The sequence below is a fragment of the Taudactylus pleione genome, unplaced genomic scaffold (assembly GCF_031769625.1).
Source record: "Taudactylus pleione unplaced genomic scaffold, aTauple2 ptg000609l, whole genome shotgun sequence".
In the NCBI taxonomy this organism is placed as follows: domain Eukaryota; kingdom Metazoa; phylum Chordata; class Amphibia; order Anura; family Myobatrachidae; genus Taudactylus; species Taudactylus pleione.
This window is the reverse complement of record NW_028285011.1, coordinates 6323813-6343583: the sequence shown is the minus strand read 5'-3', so window position 1 is coordinate 6343583 and position 19771 is coordinate 6323813. Positions and strand designations below refer to the sequence as shown.

The following is a 19771-nucleotide window of genomic DNA, read 5'->3' as shown; positions in this document are numbered from 1 at the left end:
GCATTCTAGTGAAATATATTTTCTTTTCTTTGATCTATCACATCTAGGCGTTGGAAGGTCTATGGAATATAAATTGTCATCCTTTAATGTTAAAACATGTGGAGATCTCCAAAACCTTACAATGTCAAAACTCCAGAAGGAGTTTGGACCAAAAACAGGTCAGATGTTGTACAGATTCTGCCGAGGCTTAGATGATCGACCTATTCGCAAAGAGAGAGAGAGAAAATCTGTATCTGCTGAAATTAACTATGGCATCCGTTTTACACAGGTACATCTTTTAATGCATCTCTTGTAAATTATTTCTTATGTAAGGATTCTTGGGCAGATTCAGTGGTTCTGGCATGGCTTATGGTGCGTACACACTGGGCGATTAAAGTGGACGACTGAACGATAACGATATCGTTATCGTTCAGTCGTCCACTTTATCGTCCATGTTTAACACAAAAAAGATGAACGATGACGTCGACGCGCGTTCCCGCGGGTCGTTCGTCATCCTCGTTCATCGGGCTGACATGCAGGCCAACCTGACGACCTCGTCAGGTTGCTGCATGTCAGGGAATGGGTGAGAGAGCCCGGCGCTGAACGATATCGCTAATGATATCGTTCAGCGGCTGTGCTCAATGTCATGAACGACATTGAGCACAGCCTGCCGGGGACACACTAGACGATATCGCTCAGGGAGCATATCGTCTAGTGTGTATGCACCTTTAGACTAAATGCATCCTCTCGGACTTAACCCAGAATCTTATTTTATTCCTTGTCTATATTAGGTCTTTTCATGTCATACCTTGACTTTAGGTTGCCTAACAAGCAATTTTTAGTTGCACAATTGTCTGCAATTTATTACCTTATACAGATAGCTGTGTGGATAATTTTTGCATGTAAACCTGTTAGGTAATATCTGTGTGTTTCATTAATAAAAAGTATTTGTCCTCAGCCTAGTGAAGCAGAAGCCTTTTTGATGAACCTTTCAGAAGAGCTCCAGCGAAGGCTTCAGTCAGTGAAAATGAGAGGCAAGAAGCTAACAATGAAGATAATGGTGCGAAAAGCTGGGGCACCTGTAGAACCTGCAAAATATGGTGGTCATGGAATCTGTGACAACATTGCAAGGTGAATATACTTATGGTGCATCTAATACACTGTGCAAATAAATTGAGGAGAGGTTTCAAACTTTCTAAAGAGGACACAGGTGGAGTAATTGCTTGTAGCAACCAATCAGCGTGAAGCTACCATGTATCAAGTACATTCTATAAAATGATACCTAGAAGATGATTGATTCTTATTTGCAACTTCACCAGTTCTCTTTAGAAGGTTTGATGCTTAACTCCCATAATCTGCTGCCTTCTAGTAAGCCCATCACTGTCCTAATTTGTCTAAACATTGTATTGTTATTACTTTTTATCACTTAGTAGTTGTTTTATTTTTTTTCCCCTTTTCAGTTCTCTTACCATGTCTGCCCTACTCCTATCCAAATGATGAGACTGCAGGCACCTGTCTGTAGTTATTTGATATTGGCTATTTTACTTTTCTAAATTAACACATAACAGACAAATGCAGTCTTAACGTGCTACATGAAAACTTTTCAGGGCAGCTCTAAGTAAAATGTATATGTTGTCATATGAACGCCTTTTCATTTCTGCTTATTCAGAACTGTAACTGTTGACCAAGCCACAGATAATGTCAGTGTGATTGGAAAAGAAGCTCTGAAAATGTTTCAATCGATGAAGCTGAATGTTTCGGATATTAGAGGGGTATGTAGCTTAAGCAATGATACCATCCATGTATTCTTTTCTCTCCTACCTTGTGTTCATATTAATATTTGTCATGGCTATATATGGCTACGTATAACTACTTCTGTACCTACATGGGAAAAAGCTAATATGTATTAGACAGACTTGCTCACATATAGTACTCTTTGGTGCCTAGATTATTTATGGGCCACGATCTCCTGTTTTGATAAGGTTGGACTCCAGATGCACCATTTGGTTCCAGTACACACATCTAACTTTGGTCCCTTGTCATTGAAATCGGGTCTGTTGCCTGGAGGATGTCGCTCACTGACTAATATGTTTCAAGAGCAAAGGAAAAAGAAGTCCACAGAGGAAGAAGATGACAAAAGAGGTAATCCTTTTTTGACAGACATTCTAGTGTATCTTCTTGTTGTTGTTGTTACTAATAACAGTGGGCATGTAATTTGTGATTTGTTTTTTTTTTTTTTTTTTTAAATGTTTATTTTTCCTATGTCCTATTCGGTCTTCTTTTTGTGACAGATCACTATATCACGTGTTCACGAATAGTATGAGGCTATGAAAAAAACGTATGTTATATCTACTTACAAATGCAAATAATACGACCCCATTTTGATAATGCACAAGCAAATAATGTAAATGACCTGCTAGCATTATATGCAATAAGTTAATATTTGTAGTCTGTTACTGGGGCTACAACCAGAGTACTGGACAGCCATTTCACTGCACTAATAACCCTTTTTCAACAAACTCCTGGGTCCAAACCGGAATTTGGAACACTCTTCCAAACCTGGTCATAACCGGGACAGTTCCCTTTCACACCACGGCGCTGGCCCGGGTTATTCCCGGGTCGGCACCGTTCACACTGAACACTTTGCAGAAATATGAATGATGCAAGCATACTGCTCTGGATTAGATGGTTGTCGTGAGCTACTTGGCAGTATTCAGTAACAATGTTGTAGTGGTGCAGTTATCAGCCCAAATATAATAGCCTGTGAGTTTTGAGCAGCAACGAGCTGACCTCGATTTATTCGCTAGATTTTAAGTAACAACTGTTCAAAAGGTAAAATCAACCTGGTTTTGCCTTTTAAAAAAAATGCTTTAAATCGGTTTCTGTGGTAATGGCCTGAAGAAAAAAAATCCATTTAATATCTTTCACTTCTGCTGATTGCAGATGTGGTTGTAATGCCAACAATAACAAATTCAAGTTCACAAAAACTAGGAATATTCAAAGGTGGTTTTGCGTGTATCACACCTGCTAGAAGGTCGGCACATCTGATGAGTGCCCTCTACTTCTGCAATGAAATAGAGAAAAGTTCTGAGCCTTCAACAAACTCTGCTTTTGCTCACTAAAGGTAATCTGTTTCACAATTCACTCTCGGAATAAAGAGACAATGCTCTGTTCTTACCATTGCACGATTCTTATGGTTTCCTTTATAACATATTTCTGAAAAGACTATTGGTGGTATCCAATCATTCGGGCGCTATTGGATCCCCCCGGGGCAATCCAATTAACCCCGAAAGCCTGCCCGACACCAGCACTGATCATGGATTTTTTTTGGGACCTGATGTGTTCCGAAAAATAATCCCCGAAAAGTACTGTGGTTTCACCATTGCAAAAACGCATAGGTCTGTGAAGTCATCATGGATCCTATGTGTTTTCGGCCGAAAAATCCTATTTTTTTGGCCGAATAAATAGGATACGGGGATAATAAAATCTGCAAAAAACGGAGATTATGAAGTGAGGCTCTTGTTGTTGAAAAGAAATGTTAATTCTCTTAACCAAAAACAGGTTTTATTAAAAATGTTTTCCTTCTGTTCTTATGGCATTAGGATGATAATACTTGCTGGGAGTAAAGCATGAATGTCTTCTTGGAAAGCCTTGCACTTTGCCTGTTCCCCTGGAAAAACATTTATTATGCGTAATGCTTTTTATTCAGGAATCTAGAGTAGAACTGAACCAATGATACCGAAAGAGAAGCAGTCTCCCATTACGTTCACTGCTAGATGGGCAGACTGCCTGTCATCCAGAAATATTGTCTGATATCTTTGTTGTTGATCTCCTCCGTGCCTGTTTACCTCTATGCTGACCTCTGTCGGGGACAGAGGACATCCTACTGTACACCTGAACCGTACTTTGCCCAACAGCGCAAAAGGACTGAAAATTAGAGTTTTGCGCTTTTAGCAGATTCACTGCTCTCTCACAATACACCCCATCTTAGTCCCGGACAGAAAAATGTAGAAATCTAGACTGTCTGGGACTTTTGCCCCTGAAAAGTGTTCCAGAATACTCTATAAAGAAGAGGCCCAGGGATTTGCATCCCCCTGGCACAAGGGACACTTAAGCTGTAAGCCTATTGCAATTTTGCATATAAACATTGTTTGTGTGGTGTGCTCATTGTACATTTTGTAGATATCCAGTCTTTGAAAATGCATGCTTCTTTATAGATTTGATATTTTTTTCACCTAGTGGTTTTCCAAAGAGTTGGATAGACGCCAAAGCAAATTTGCAACATAATTATATGTAGACGTGTCCCCCAGATTCTCCTCTCTGCATATCACTTGTGACTACTGGAGAGCTGGTGTAAAGAGCCTGAATGATGACTATCGTGCTGTATTCACATCACTTATTTGTCCTTTACATGTGGACTTTGCAGGAAAGATGATTTCTGTTTTTTTTTAAAGGGCTAAACTGCTGTAGGAGTGTTTGTATTTAATTACATTTATTACAGAAAATGGGGCTTGTATTTATTAATAAAAGTCAAGACCTCTCATATGTAAATGTCACTTACATTATATTGTTTACAAATGGTGTTAGTAGTAAATTTGAAAATCACATTTCCCTATCAACTAGTGTCTCTCGCTGTCTTTAAGGCTTGTTAGTTCTGAACAAATACTGTTGTTTTTGAGTTGAATGCATCTTGAGATACGCCCAACTTCTTTCTTTTTTTTCCATACATCCTTTTTATACATTTTGTTCAGTGCAAATGAGGCCCTTTTACTGTAACATTAGAAAATACATTTTACACTCAACTATATATTTTTTTTTTTTTAGACATTTTAACTTAAGACAGACAGAAACCTAATACAGGCAAGATAAAAATGGAAAAATTAACTTTTTAGAAAAATAAAATACGCATATATTTAATTCACAGGAATCAAGCCTCTGTTGATGTATATCAAAATAAAATTTTCACAAAAAGTGTTAATAAGTGTCACTTTTTGTATTTATTTTTTTAATAAAATCTTAGAATCCCATATTAAATGCACTACTGTACACCATGTACAAGTTGTTTACTAGGGCAACCAGGGGATCCACTTCACTCCTCCTGTCTTATTTTAAGATCTTGTTTAGCTAAACTAAATATTGTTTTTACACCAAAATGTGCCACGCCTGCATTTACTTGTTAGCGCCCTGATCCTTTCAGGTCTTCCCATCAAAGCATGCAGTTTTGTAACCCTTCAGGTGCTTCCACTTTCAAACGCGATGTGTATTGTATAATATTGGTGCACCATTAATGAATTCTTTTTTTTCTTATTTTTGAAAAAAAATAACCATAAAGTAAAATTTTTTCAGTGGAGGCTACTCTTTATTTTTTTTCTAAATTACCTTGTGTCTACTGTCTAAAACTCGTATGCATCATTGACATTGCAACTTTGATTCCTCACAGTTATTACTGCTTCTTTGGATGTTGACATTTCATTAGCGTCAGAGATGTTTGCTTCCATTTCACCTGGTCACAAATATATACCATCAAGTCAAGAACCAAGTACCAGCAAAGCAGAGTTTGTTGGAAAGAAGAATGGCCTGCACTCTCCAGTCTGTGTCAAATCAAGAGTTAATTTAACCATTGAAGTTCCTTCCCCTTCACAAGTGAGTTATGCTTTTAATGTTGTAAATGTTATGTAGTCTGCAGTATATATGAAGGCAAAAGGGAGTGTTGGGACCACTAGTAATTACACTCCAAATGCTGTAACTGATCCTTTGTTAATATATAAACATATGGGTCATTCCATGGTAATTAACATTATGAAGTACCATAGCAAATATATGCATGACTATTAACAGCAAAAGGAATTTATTTGAAATTAATTTTATTTCGTCATCACCCCTCCATAGGGTACACAGGGACTACGCTGGGGTATAGGCAGACAGATGGAGTCTGTGCACCAAACAGTTAAAATTCTTCAGCCCTGAGCAGCCCAGGCTTTTCCTCCTTCCCTATACCCCAGCCCCAGGCAGGTCAGTCAAGGTTTGGTGCCGCAGGTCACCGCTACAGCTGGGCTGCTAAAGCACCCTCGTATTTCTTAATTTTTACTCTTCATTTTTATGAGCATGCAGCGCCACCAACCCCCGGCGCCGCGATGGCAGCGACCTCGGCCGACCCATCACAGCACACAGAGGAACGCAGCCGGACACCGGGGGCAACAAGGTAAGGCTTGCAGGGTGCCGCATCAGCACGGCTTTCACCGCCGGTCCTGGAGACCACCGACTGTGCTGACAGCGGGAGGCCAGGAAGCCCGCACCCCTGTTAGGCCACCAGGGCACTTAGGTAGCGGGAAGGGGGGGGGGGGCGGCGCTGGCAATGTAGGCGGCCATTGCCCTGGGGGAGGTAGGCTCACCCCGTTAGCTGAGTTAGTTCCCCCTTGGTTAAGACCCACTCGTTGTTAAATTTATGCGGCCCCAGTGCATTGTTCCTTATTGCACACCTCTGTTATATAACTTGGTGTGTGTAAAATAAAGCGCCAAAGGTGGTGGAGGCTCCTTTGCACATGTAGAAACTGTTCTGCTGGTCTTTCCCCACAGGACGTGGTCCAGGATGGTTTCTGTATCCGGTGTTGCACAGGCACGCAACTTGAGGGCCCATCTACAGCTTCCAGCCAGGAACGAACTGGCGTGGATGGCCAACCTGTCGCAGGTAATGTTGTAGTTGGTAGATCACCTTACAGATGCGCATGTCCTCCCTGCCTTGGGGGTTCAAGCTGACTCTATTATGTAGTGTTATCTGCAGCTGCCTGCGCTAGAGCCCCCATGTATGAGCACCTTCTCCCAGTCAATGCAGGGTTTAGCGCAGGTGTCCGCCTCCTTTCCGGTGCCTCTGAGGAAGAGACCTTGTCTATTCAGGAAGACTATTCCTCAGTTGGATGTTGTCGCCTTGGTTAGGGCGGTTAGATTGCTCCTTTCTATTTAGGACGAGGAGCCGACCCCTATATCCAAGTTGCGGGTTTTCAAGTGTCGGAAAAGTAGTTCAGTGGAATTTACTAAACCTGAACAACTTGAGGCAATGCTAGTGGAGGCTTGGGCCGCTTCTAACAGGTGGTTTCAGCTCTCCAAGTGCTTTGCATCCTTTATTCCCGCTCCCTGCCGCAGAGCGTAACAAGTGGGAGACCACTCCACCAGTTAACGCGCATATTGTCCGTCTTATCAAGAATTCTACCCTCCCTATCCCTAATAATACTTCCCTTAAGGATCCGACTGATGGGTAGTTGGAAAATTTCTTTAAGGTCATTTATGCTCATGCAGGTGCTATCGCACGTACGGCCCTTGCATCTGTGTGGGTAGCGAAAGCAATTGGCTCTTGGGCGGACACCCTAGAGGAGGGTCTTTCGTCATGGTCCCATGAGAACCAGCTATTACCGCAGGTAGCACATATAAAGCAGGCCGCTTCCCATCTTGACGTAGCGGCCCTGGACACTGCTATCTTAACTTCCAAGGTGTCAGTTTGTACTGTCTCTGTCAGAAGGGCCTTCTGGCTGCGCTAATGGCGCCCTGATTCAGGCTCTTAGAAGGTCCTTACCCCGGTGGTGTTCTCTTTGGGCCGTAATTGGATAAGATTGTAGCCACGGTGGTGGCTTCCAAGACGGCTTTCTGCCTTCTGCAGCAGCCCCTAGAGGGCGAGCGTCTTTCTTTCACTACTTTCACCTGCAAGGGTTGGCCAAGGGACAGTCCTTTTCTAAATTCCAGGGTTCTTCCTCCAAGCCTAGAAGCAAACAGTTCTGGCCCACTAGATGCCCGGCTGCTAAGCCAGCTGACAAGTGTGCAGATTGATGGGACTGGCCTCTCCCTGGGGAACCCTCAACCTCAAGTCCCTCAACAAGTACTTGTGGCTTCCCCGATTCCGCATGAAGTCCTTGCACTCCATCATTCTGGCATTGGAACCGGGGGATTTCGTGGCCTCCTTGGGCATCCAGGATGCTTATTTATATGTGCCTTTCCAGCTCCAGAGCTTCCTCCAGTTTGCAGTCAGGGAGGAGTACTTGCCTTTTGGTCTTTCCACGGCTCCTTGTGTGTTCACGAAAGTCATGGCGGCTCACTTGCGGCGCAGGGGTATCCTTGCCTGGATGATCTGCTTATCCTGGCCAGATCTCCAGACATGGTTAAGGAACACCTTTGTCTGACAATAGATCTTCTCCAATCACACGGATGGATCATCAATTGGAAGAAGTCCTCCCTGACTCCGGCCCATTTGGATTCCAGGATTCAGAGAGTGTTCCTCCCAGTGGACAAGATTCGAGAACTGCAGGACAGGATTCAAGGGTTCTTACTTCATTGTCGGGTGTCAATACACGCCCGCATGCGGATCCTGGGTTCACTGGTCTCCACCTTCAACATGGTGGAGTACGCCCAGCTTCTCTCCTGGCCTCTCCAGGCTAAGATTCTGGCTCGCTGGAACAGATCACATCTCCAGATCAGGCTGCAGACAATCTCGGGAGGTTCGTCTCTCCCTCGATTTGGTGGCTCCAGAGCTCCCATTTGGACAGGGGTTGCCCCTTCTGGATTTAGGAATGGATTGTCCTCCCCACGGATGCAAGTCTTCGTGGGTAGGGTGTTATGATCTGCCAGCAGTCCTACCAGGGTCGGTGGAGCCGCCTCCTGATTAACGTCCTGGAACTTCGAGCTATCTTCAGGGCTCTCTATCAGGCTCATCAACTCCTTCGACATCGCCCAGTCCAGGTCCAGTCCGACATCACGACAACCATCGCATACATAAATCATCAGGATGGCACTCTTAATCACTGCACTATGAAGGAGGTGAGTCGCATTCTCCGCTGGGCGGAGCGTCATGTTCCAGCTCTCTTGGCGGTTTCTATCCTGGGGATCCAAAATTGGGTAGTGGACTCTCCAGGACGTCCACTCAGGTGAGTGGGCCCTTCATCTGGACGTCGTTCAGCTTCTAGTTCATTGTTGGGGCTTGCCGGACATCGATCTGATGGCATCTCGGCACAACCAGAAGGTACGGGTTTCGCACCAGAGACCCAGGAGCCCTTCTGGTGGATGCCCTAGTGGTTCGGTGGACTTTCAATCTCATCATGTACAGTGCACATTCCCTCGATCTCGCTGCTTTTGAGGGTTCTTCACAAGTTTAAAATTAGAAGACAGCACCGTGATTCTGGTAACTCCCTAATCGCCGCAGAGGGCTTTTTACGCAGATCTTCTGGACCTCTCCATCGACGCTCCACTGAGTCTTCCTCCACGGCCGGATCTTCTGTCCCAGGGCCCGTTCTTCGACCCGGAATTGACTCGCCTCGCTTTGACATGGTGGCTCTTGGGACATCTAAAGTTTTTCGCAGTCATTCGTACCATGCTGAATGCGCGGAAGCCCTCATCTTCTTGAGTTTAGCATAGGGTTTTGGCGTACATACTTCTCCTGGTGTTCTTCCAGGGGTCTTAATTCCAGATCCTTCCGGCTTTCTCGAGTCCTCACGTTTCTGCAGGCAGGTCTATATTTGGGTCTTCGTCTGTATTCCTTACAAGTGCAGGTCTCTGCACTTTCGGTTCTCCTTCAGAGACAAATTGCCTTGATGCCGGATGTCCATAACTTCTTTCAGGGCGTTCTCCATGTGCAGTCATCGTTTTTCCCTCTGGTGTCTCCGTGGGACTTGTGCCTCGTGCTTCATGCTCTTCAGTAGTCTCCCTTTGAGCCTTTGGACTCGGTAGGCCTTCGGTGGCTCACGTGGGAGACTATTTTCCTTTTGGTTATTGTTTTTGGCTCAGAAAGTGTCAGACTTGAGCGTTCTATCGTGTCACTATTTTCTGGTTCACTTGGACCGGGCCATTCCCAGGACTCGGCTAGGCTACCTTCCAAAGGTAGTCTCCAGATTCCACCTCAATCAGATTGTGCTCCCAGCTTTTCAGTCTCCGTAGAATTCAGTGGAGGAGGCCTCTTTTTAGATGTTGTGAGGTCCCCCCGGATTTATGTAGACCATAATAGGGATATCCTGCTCATTCCACCAGGTTTTGGGCAGCTCGTTGTGGAGCCTCTGCAGAGCAGCTTTGCAGGGCAGCCACATGGTCTTCTGCTCACACTATTTTTTTTGTTCGGTTTTATGCTTTTGGTACCTTCACCTCCTGATGCTGCCTTTGGGCGACGGGTACTCAGTGCAGCTCAGGAGCGTCCTCTCCCTTAGAGGAGTTGCTTTGGGACGTCTCAGCGTAGTCGCTGTGTCCCCTATGGAGGAGTGAAGAAGAAAAGGAGACTTATGTCTTACCTGGTTAAGTCCTTTTCTTCGAACTCCTTAGGGATCACATGGCGCCCACCCTGACGCACCTGACTGGTGGAGTTTCTCCTTGTTTTCTGGTTTCCCTATCTCTTCGGGTGTTTGTTTCTGTGTGTGTGCTGGTCTTACTACTTCTCCTTCTTCCCCCTGCTGCCTTGGGCTTGTTAAGGTGACTGGCCTGCATGGGGCGGGGTATAGGGGAGGAGGAGCCTGGGCTGCTCGGGCTGAAGAAATGTAACTGTTTGGTGCCCAGAATCCATCTGCCTGCCTATACCCCAGCGTAGTCCCTGTCTCCCCTATGGAGTTCGAAGAAAAGGACTTAAGCAGGTAAGACAGTCTCCTTTTACTGAGAAAATAAGAAAAGTAATGTTTCAAAAACTGTATACAGAAATTGCTAACTGCTTGCTATGTCACTTTGTAACATGAGTTACCATGGAATGACCCGTATATGTATTAAACTTTACATAGAATATACAATGTAAACACTATAGAACGTATGAAAGTGTTTGTTTTTTATAATATAGCATGTGAAGCTGATAATTCTAGTACTAACTGATAATTAGGCTATGCCAGTGGTTTCCCCAACTTTGTTCTCAAGGCACCCAAACTGTCCAGGTTTTAAGGATATCCATGCTTAAGCACAGGTAATTTAATTAGTACCTCAGTCAGTGTGATTATTCCATCTGTGCACAAGCATGGATATCCTTTAAAACCTGGACTGTTAGGGCGCCTTGAGGACCGAGTTTGGGAAACCGTGGACTATGCGATCCGACATAAAGAATATAAAGTCACAAGATTGAAATCCTTATGAGAGTTGCAGGCAAAAGTCAGCATATAGCTGGCATTGAAGAGTGAGTTGAGGATTGCGGCACTGGCGTGTAACGTCCCTTGACCGCATTAATTGGCAAAATACAGTGACTGAATCCAGTACAATATCCTCGTCACAAATATGAAAGGAGTTGACGCCTCCTGTTGACTCTCCAGTAATAATACTTGAAGTCCAAGAGAGGAGATCCTGATCATATCTGCACAAGAATGCAGTGCCCCAGTCTGAAATTAAAATCCTTTAAAAGCATTTCTCTGACGCATGCAGGCAGTTTCTTCAGAAAGAAAAGTATATTATATAATAAATATGGAGGAAAATGCGCATTTCCGGTTTTCCTCCACACTTGCCTCCTCCAAGTTGCTTTGGGGGAGATGTATCAAGCTTCGGAGAGAGATAAAGTGGAGCAGTTGCCCAAAGCAACTGATTAGCTTCTAACTGTCATTTCATAGACTGCGCTAGATAAGTGACAGCTAGGAGCTGTTTGGTTACTTTGGACAACTTCACATTAGCTCTCTCCAAAGCTTGATATATCTCCTCTTTTGTATGCCCATCCATTAGAGGGTGCTGCTCATAGGAGGAGTGGAGGCGATTAAGCACGCACGTCACATGGTAATAATAATAATCTGTGCCATGTGACCGCTCCTTACTTCCTGTGCCCTAAATAAATCCTCTGTCGTACTCTATTTTGAGCAAATCTATAATCTTTGTAGTACCTAACTGTTACATGTAGCACCACCTGCACCAAGAACCTTAGTACATATAGCTTTAAGATGAAGTAATGCTTTATTATTGTTTGTAGCAGTGTTGTTTACTTGGCAGAATGGTCATTCAGTGTTTCTTTTATTTATTTTTTTTGGGGGGGTGGGGGAGCCATAGTGAGTGTTTTGCAGCTATGCAGTGGCACTTGGGTATTGCATAAGATAAGTAAGGTTTTGCTTTATTGGAACTTAACTCATTGATGCCACAAAATAATAAATTACTCTATCTTATGTATCTAGTTTTGCATTTTTGTTGTCTCTCCAATGTACTAGCTGATCATAATGAAAAATGTGTTTTTCAGGTTGACCCATCTGTCTTGGAAGCACTGCCCCCTGATATCAGAGAACAGGTGGAGCAGACCTTTGCTATTCAGCAAAGGTTACCCTTTAATGAGAGTAGAAAAGAGTCCTTGCATAGGTCCGGTACTGTTTCGATGCAGGAGCAGCCAGTGGCAACTGTTCTTTTACAGATCCCACAGCTGTCTGATCAAGGGGAAGAGTCTGGCATTAATGTTATTGCCCTCCCAGCCTTTTCACAGGTGAGAACCATAGACTGTACTTATGATTCTACTGTTGGACTAGAATGTGAGCCGATGTATGTTGGCTCTTATAAGCTTTTAAACCTTTGGGTTTAACATATGAGCTTTCTGTAGTGAGTTTCTATCTATTAAATAATTGCTGTACTTCATTGACATTGAGTAGGCAGACCTATTAAAATAGAACTAAAAATAATTAAAATAAGGTTTTGGAAATGTTTAAGCTCCTTTTAGAGTGGTTGGAGGAAATTACCTGTCTCTACAGACCCTGTCTTTCCTAAGTTGTTTCTGTCTGGTGTTAGTGTGCTGACAGCACTGTCCCCATTCCTGTGGTTCTTACCCGCCACAAGCCGTTGGTGATTGGACCGAAAATAGCACGGCCGAAGTGATTTGTCGGAAAGTCCGTGTTTGCAGGGTTGCCTGAGTAACCCAGCTAAGATGCACTGTGTCTGCCTCCAACGCGTTTCGTACAACACACTTTGTCAAAGATGATGATATTATTGTGAAGGAGGGTCTAAATACCGATGCCAATTAAATTGTATTAATCAATTAACCTTTGGTGAACTCGGTGGGGTGTAACATACTCCAGCAAGATTTAAACTCCTACAACTTTTTAAAAAATACTGCGGGCAAGTTGCCAGTTCGTGTAGCTGGAATTGCGACATTGCCAGTTTGCATAATGACAGTGGTTTAGTGCGGTGGGCGCTATCGCTGCGAGTATACATGCGTAAAGTTCGTATATCTCATACCCACCTGGTTCGGAACCTGCCTTGATGTCAGCCAAGAGTGATCTCATTAAGTCTTAGTCGGCTAAGTTTATTTAAATTATTTCTAATTGTTCATACGTTTAATTTTTACTAACGATTGTGATTAAAGGGCAGACTAGATGGGCCAAGTGGTTCTTATCTGCCGTTAAATTTGTCAAATTCTATGTTTCTCTGTTTCTATTCAAACATGTTCCAAAGATCTTTTTTAAACAAAAGTTCTTACTAGAAGACTTTTAAGTTTAGTTCGTAAAAAGTTTATTTTTGTTTTGTTTTAAAAGGTTAAAGCATTTATTCCCTTTATATTATTTTGTTTTATTTTTATACCTTAAGGGGCAAGTATCAGTGTTATGGATACGGAATTACTATTGTACTAAATTATTATACTTATGATAAAGTATAGCTTGGGGTATTAAACCCTCCCCTCCCCTCCCCCACATGGCTCGCTATGTTGATTTTTTTCCACCTGGTTCACGGAAGGTTAAACTCTTAAAACAAAATTGATAACCTGTGCAGTGATTAACCCTTTGCATCATGGGTGTCGAGTAAAATCTAGAAAAAATTTGATGTAAAATCAAATAAGCAAAAAATAAAATATAAAAAAAGGAAATAAGTTTGTGTTTGCATAGTCATAGCCTCCCTAGGTGAATGTATTGTAGTGGTCACTTGATATGATCTGTTTTGGAATGATCTAGTGTTTTATTTATTTAAAGTGATGTATTATTTCTAAAATAAGGTGAATTTGAAATCTATATTGAGGCCATGAGGTTCAAAGGTTTTGAGATTATAGAGCCGTCTGCTTTCTTTTTGTTTTAGCGATATCATCAGATCACCCATTCTCCAATGTTGGTTTCTTTTCTGGATACCAAAAAAATGTGCTGCGGGGTCTTTGGACCTGAATCAGAGTTGGGAATAGAGTAAGATAGAGCAAGTAACTGTGCACTTTAGTAAAACCATACTGCACTGCAGGTGGGACAGATGTAAAATGTGCAGAGAGAGTTAGATTTGGGAGGAAGGTGTCCAAACTGACATCTAATTTGCAATGTAAAAATAAAGCTGTCCAGTATTTGTGGGCTACATGCAATAGCAGCCAGTATTCTGTCTAAAGGTGCCCACACACATAGCGACATTTTACACGATTTGGCCGATTTCGACGAATCGTGACGACGAATCGGGTAAAAAAGGTACAAATCGTGAGTTTATACTCATGAGCACGATGCCGATGCGCGTCCCCGCTCGTCGTACATCGCATCTTCTGATCTGCTGTGCTGCAGGGCAAATTAGCCAATCTGGGATACAATGCATTGGCTGCAAGATGGATCTTTAGTCAGATTGGACATTTTTAACTCCAAATCGTGATCACGACGGCAAGGGAGCTCCCGTGAAAGTTCATGAGGAAATTGGCCATAAAATCGTATCGTGAGGACATCGGTATGTGTGTGGGCACCTCTATTCCGAAGTTTGAATCAGGCTCTTTGTTTTGAACCAGAGAGAAATGGTTGCAGACACTATGGGCCTGATTTAGAGCCATCTTATGCTAATGCTACGGCTGATTTCTTATAAATTAAGATGTGCACTTGAGACTGTGCATTTCTGTCTCTGTATGTCTATAGATGCACTATCGGCTACTAATCGAAACTCGCACCATCCCTATGCAGGTGCAGTGTCTGTGTCTGACCATGGCCTCCTGTGTGAGCGGATGTACATTTTTGGACGAAGACGCTTTCGGCAACACGCCTGCATCTGCTTAGCCACCGTAATGTAACCTCCCAGGAACGCTGAAATCTACAGCTCTTGCGTCCAAATCTTTGCATCTCCATTCGGTAACAACCTGGACGCATACGCAGACTTAAAACATGGCCAAATTCGTGTGGCATTGACACTGCATGCATCTCTGAATCAGGCTCTATTTGTTGCAAGTCCCCTTTTGATATTCTAGATATGTTCGAATGTAAGGGTTTTTCTTTTTGTTTGTCTGATCTATTGCCCACTGTTCCTTTTGTGGTGTTCTCCAATTCAATTGGGGTGAATCTTTTGTTAGGGGTTTTTTCAAGTTATTGGCTTTTATGTATATAATCTTTGGTTTGCTCGCAATGATTGCTTTAGATCAGTGGTGTCAAACTCGGGGCCTGATTCAGACCCGCTCACGAGTGCTGAGCGCTCGCAAGGGGGTGGATGGTGGCCCAGTGCGCATGTGCGAGACCCGGATAGCAACTGGCAAACCGTCGCCCTGGGTCTCATACCAAAGGGGGCGTGCTGCCCTTTGGTGGGCGTGGCTGCCCAGACGGAGGCATTCCCATGGGAATGCCTACTGTCTGGGCCTGGCCCCACTGACATCAGAAGTGATGTCATTGGAGTGCTTTCGGCTCTGTTTGAGCCGAAAGCACTCTAGGGCTTGCGGCAACGAGACCCTACCACAAGGGTATCGTCGCAAGCCCGATGGTCGCTATGGTCTTGACCATCTTCCTGGCCGCTCGCTATAGCTGTGGGCGCTCTGTCAGAGCGTCCGGCTCTGAATCAGGGCCTCAGGCCCTTCAGCTTTTGTGGGACTACATATCCCAGCATGCCCTGCCACAGTTTTAGTATGCCCTAATAGCAAAACTGTGGCACTGCATGCTAGGATGTGTAGTTCCACTGTAGCTGGAGGGCCCGAATTTGACACCACTGCTTTAGAACCTCCTCAAGTCTGGGTATGTGCCAGTGTTTGAATAAAATGGTTTCCAGTGGTTAGTTATTGCTGTGATATTTTGTTATAAGGGTGACTTCATTGTTTGTTTTCTTCCTGAGATTTATAGGTCATCAGTTGTTTTCTATATATTTCTTTAACATATTCCAGTTCTCTTTTGGAGATGTTTTTCGTTATATTGTTTTTCTTCAAATTTCTGTTTAAGTTCCATCCCTTGTTAGAGAAATGTTTCTTGGCTGCTACAATTCCCTTTTAGCCTTCTAAATTGGCCCCCTGGGATGTTCTTAATCCATTTTCTCTGATGTTACTAATAGCTGGTAGTAAGTTGTTTCGATCTGCTGTTTTTGGTGCGAGTTCTTGTTTGTAGGGTTTTATTTTGAACAAAAATGTATAAGTGAAGAAACACTACTTCCTCTTTATTAGTGGTTGTAGTAAACGTCAGATTTAAGATATTGCTATTGATGTAATTTTGTAACTCTTTAAGGGTCTCGCATTATCTGTTTCTCATAAAGTAGAGATTGTCGATAAAATGGTACCAACAGGTTAGGTTTTCTGAATATGTTTGTTAGCAGATACACTATATAGGAGCAACAGAGTAGAAAGTATAATCAAACAGGATCAAACACATTTTGCAAACTTAACACAGAGATTTCAATATGGAGGAAGAGAAAGATGGAACACCTTCTTCTTTAACAGAGTCTGGATAAAAACACCCCCTAGCTACCTTCTTTTATATCTAACTTTATCAGCAGCTGAACACTAATGACATCTGGATGTGTAACAAACACAGTGGAGAATAGTGGTTGCAATATCAAAATGACACATGTCTAATAATGTTGCTATTCCAAATGCAATTGTCCTCCCGTATGGCTATGAACAGGTTACCTTTGTGTGACCCAACTACCCCATGTCAGTCCATTTTATTTGCTTAAAGAATTCTCCTTTGTACTAGAAGTAGTTGTGGTGTGAAATATATTCAATCTCTGCTGTGATGAAATTAAACTGGATCAATGGCACTTTTTTTTTTTTTTTAATTAAGTTTATAGTATTTGCTAGAGAAATTAAGAAAGTTATCCAGAAAAAAAAAATTAACATTAGGGGACTGGGTGATTTGATATCATCGCTAAAACAAAAAGAAAGGAGATGAACCTCATGGCCTCAATATTGATTTTGAATTCACCTGATTTTAGAGTTAATACATCACTTTAAATCACTTTCTATTTTTATTTTATTATTTTGATAATTTGACATCGCATTTTTTCTATATTTTACTTGGCACTCACTGTACAAAGGGTTATTCACTTCATCTGAATATAGCTTTCATTTTAATAATTTCATTGATCAATAAAATGTAATATAGCAACCAAACATGCCCATATCAACCAATCAGATTCTAGCGTTTATCTTCTAGAAGGTGCTTGATGAATGTTAAGTAGAATCTGCTTGGTTGCTGTGGTTAATATCTCATCTTCTAAAAACCCACACTTTAGTAAATAAATCCCTATATGTTGTACGAAATGCATTGGACACGGACTCAGTGCATCTCCGAGAAGAACCGCAGAAACGGTGACACCACTGTCTGGACACTAACTCTAGAGGCACGTCTTAGGGAAAGACTAGGTAAGCTTCAGATTTCAACTATACAATCTGTTTCCAAATATATCGGTGATTTCCACCAACCACTCCAATTGGAGCTTCAACATTGCCCAAAGCTTATTTTCATTATATTTTTAGTTCTATTTTTAGTTATATATATATATTTTTTTGTCATAGAATCATACACCTATTGACGATGCATCCGTTTACTACCTTTATAACCTTGTCCATTACTTTAATTCTAGTACTGAACTGCAACACTCCATACATTTACAAGTGCTTCTTGTACATACAAGCAGTCTTCTTGTAAAGAAGTAGTTTCTAGTAGACAAAAGGGATTTTTTTAAAACTTGTATAGGTGTTTCTCTTTCAGCAATATTGAGTTTCTTAATGAGATGCACAAACAGGCTTAGATCTTTGAGAGAACTCCAGTTCTAGGTAACATTACGGCCATCCTGTTCTGCCTCCTGTGCTCATTCAAGTCTTTATTTTCAAAGTTACTAAACTGGGTGGGAAAAAGTGTTAAGCAAATCAAAATATTTTTTATATTTTAGATTCCTCAAAGTAGCCCCCTTTTGCTTTGATGACAGCTTTGCACACTCTTGACATTCTCTCAATCAGCTTCATGAGGTAGTCTTCTGGAATGATTTTGAATTAACAGGTGTGCCTTGTCAAGAGTCAATCTGTGGAATTACTTCCCTTCTTAATGTGTTTGAGACCATCAGTTCTGTTGTGCAGAGGTAGGGTTAGTACACAGTGGACACCACATTTTGACTACTGTTGTAAACCATATTATGGCAACAACCACTCAACTCAGTAAAGAGAAACGACAGTCCATCATTACTTTAAGAAATGAATGTCAGTCAATACGGAAAATTTCAAGAACTTTGAATGTATCCTCAAGTGCAGTTGCAAAAACCATCAAATGCTATGATGAAACTGGCTCTCATGAGGACCGCCCCAGGAAAAGAAGACCAAGAGTTACCTCTGCTGCAGAGGATAAGTTCATTAGAGTTACCAGCCTCAGAAACCACTACTTAACAGCACCTCAGATTAAAGACCACATAAAGTCTTCACAGAGGTCAAGTAGCAGACAAATCTCAACATCAACTGTTCAGAGGAGACTGCATGAATCAGGCCTTCATGGTTGTATTGCTGCGAAGAAGCCACTACTTAGGATGAACAAGAAGAAGAAGAGAATTGTTTGTGCCAAGAAACACAAGGAATGGATATTAAACCAGTGGAAATCTTTGCTTTGGTCTGATGAGTCCCCTCTACATTCTCCCCCTCCTCTGTCTCTCTTCATCACATATTAGTCTCTCAACTGCATCTCCCACAACTCCAGTATTATTCACTACTCTTCCACCATGGTCCTGCTGCACCACCACTAAACCCTGCACCCTCTCTTTTCTCCAAGATACTTATCCTTCTCCCCCCCACACCACACTAAACCTCCACCTTACCCATCACCTGCTGTCACCCTTCCTCATTCAGAAGCCAGCCACATAACCCCACACTCCTTATCCCCCTTCTCTAGATCAATATCACCTCCACACTACATCAACCCTAATAATCTCATTCTCCTCTCGCCTCTTAACTCTATCCCTCTCTCCTGTTCCTTCTGGAAAGCCAGTTTTGTCTATAATAAACTGGTCCCTGTTCATGAGCACTTCATCTGTAATGCCTTGATTCTCCTTGCCATCACCAAACCCTGGGTTTACCCCTCTGACACCACTGCTCCTGCAAAATTCCTCCATCACTTGGCTTCCTGGCTTTTAATCTTCAACTGGGCCCTCAAGACCCATTTCTTCCTCAATGCTTTCCAGCGCTCATCCTAACCCACTACTCTATGCTCCTTCCTCACTATCTAGCCCATCTGTGTCACCCCTGTTTGTCTGACCCTCCCCTCAGAATGTAAGCTCTCACGAACAGGACACTCTTTCCTCACGTGCTTCTTCTTGCCTTACTTTTACTTTCATTTACAATGGTGCCTAAAACTGCTTACTGACACCCTGCTGCTTATTTAGGTGTTATGCAGCATTGTTTATAAATCATGTACTTGTCCTGCATTGTCTGTACTGTTAATAACTGTTGTCTTGTGTGCTCATTTGTTTTTGTACTTTGTAAGGCGCTGCGGAACCCTTGTGGCGCCATATAAATAAAGGATAATAATAATAATAATAATGAGTCCAAATTTGAGATTTCTACTGCAGGGTCCATAGGGCTCCACAGGAGACCTTGGGGTATAGGTTGATGACGTTAGTCGTCGAGCACCTCAATAGTTAAATTTGTGCTCCCAGGATGCAACGGGCTCCTCTCCTATACCCCGCCCCCAGGCCAAGGCACCTCAGTTTTGTA

General features: G+C 42.6%; 1 protein-coding gene across 1 annotated transcript in view; it reads left to right on the top strand.

Moving 5' to 3' along the window:
• REV1 (REV1 DNA directed polymerase) overlaps window positions 1-19771 on the top strand; it is a 148925-nt gene that overhangs the window by 107317 nt on the left and 21837 nt on the right. Inside the window, exons 13-18 of the mRNA XM_088454127.1 lie at window positions 48-268; window positions 938-1110; window positions 1649-1751; window positions 1962-2121; window positions 5420-5622; window positions 12134-12370. Of these exons, the coding sequence (XP_088310253.1) occupies window positions 48-268; window positions 938-1110; window positions 1649-1751; window positions 1962-2121; window positions 5420-5622; window positions 12134-12370 (1097 nt within the window). The remainder of the gene's footprint in view (window positions 1-47; window positions 269-937; window positions 1111-1648; window positions 1752-1961; window positions 2122-5419; window positions 5623-12133; window positions 12371-19771) is intronic.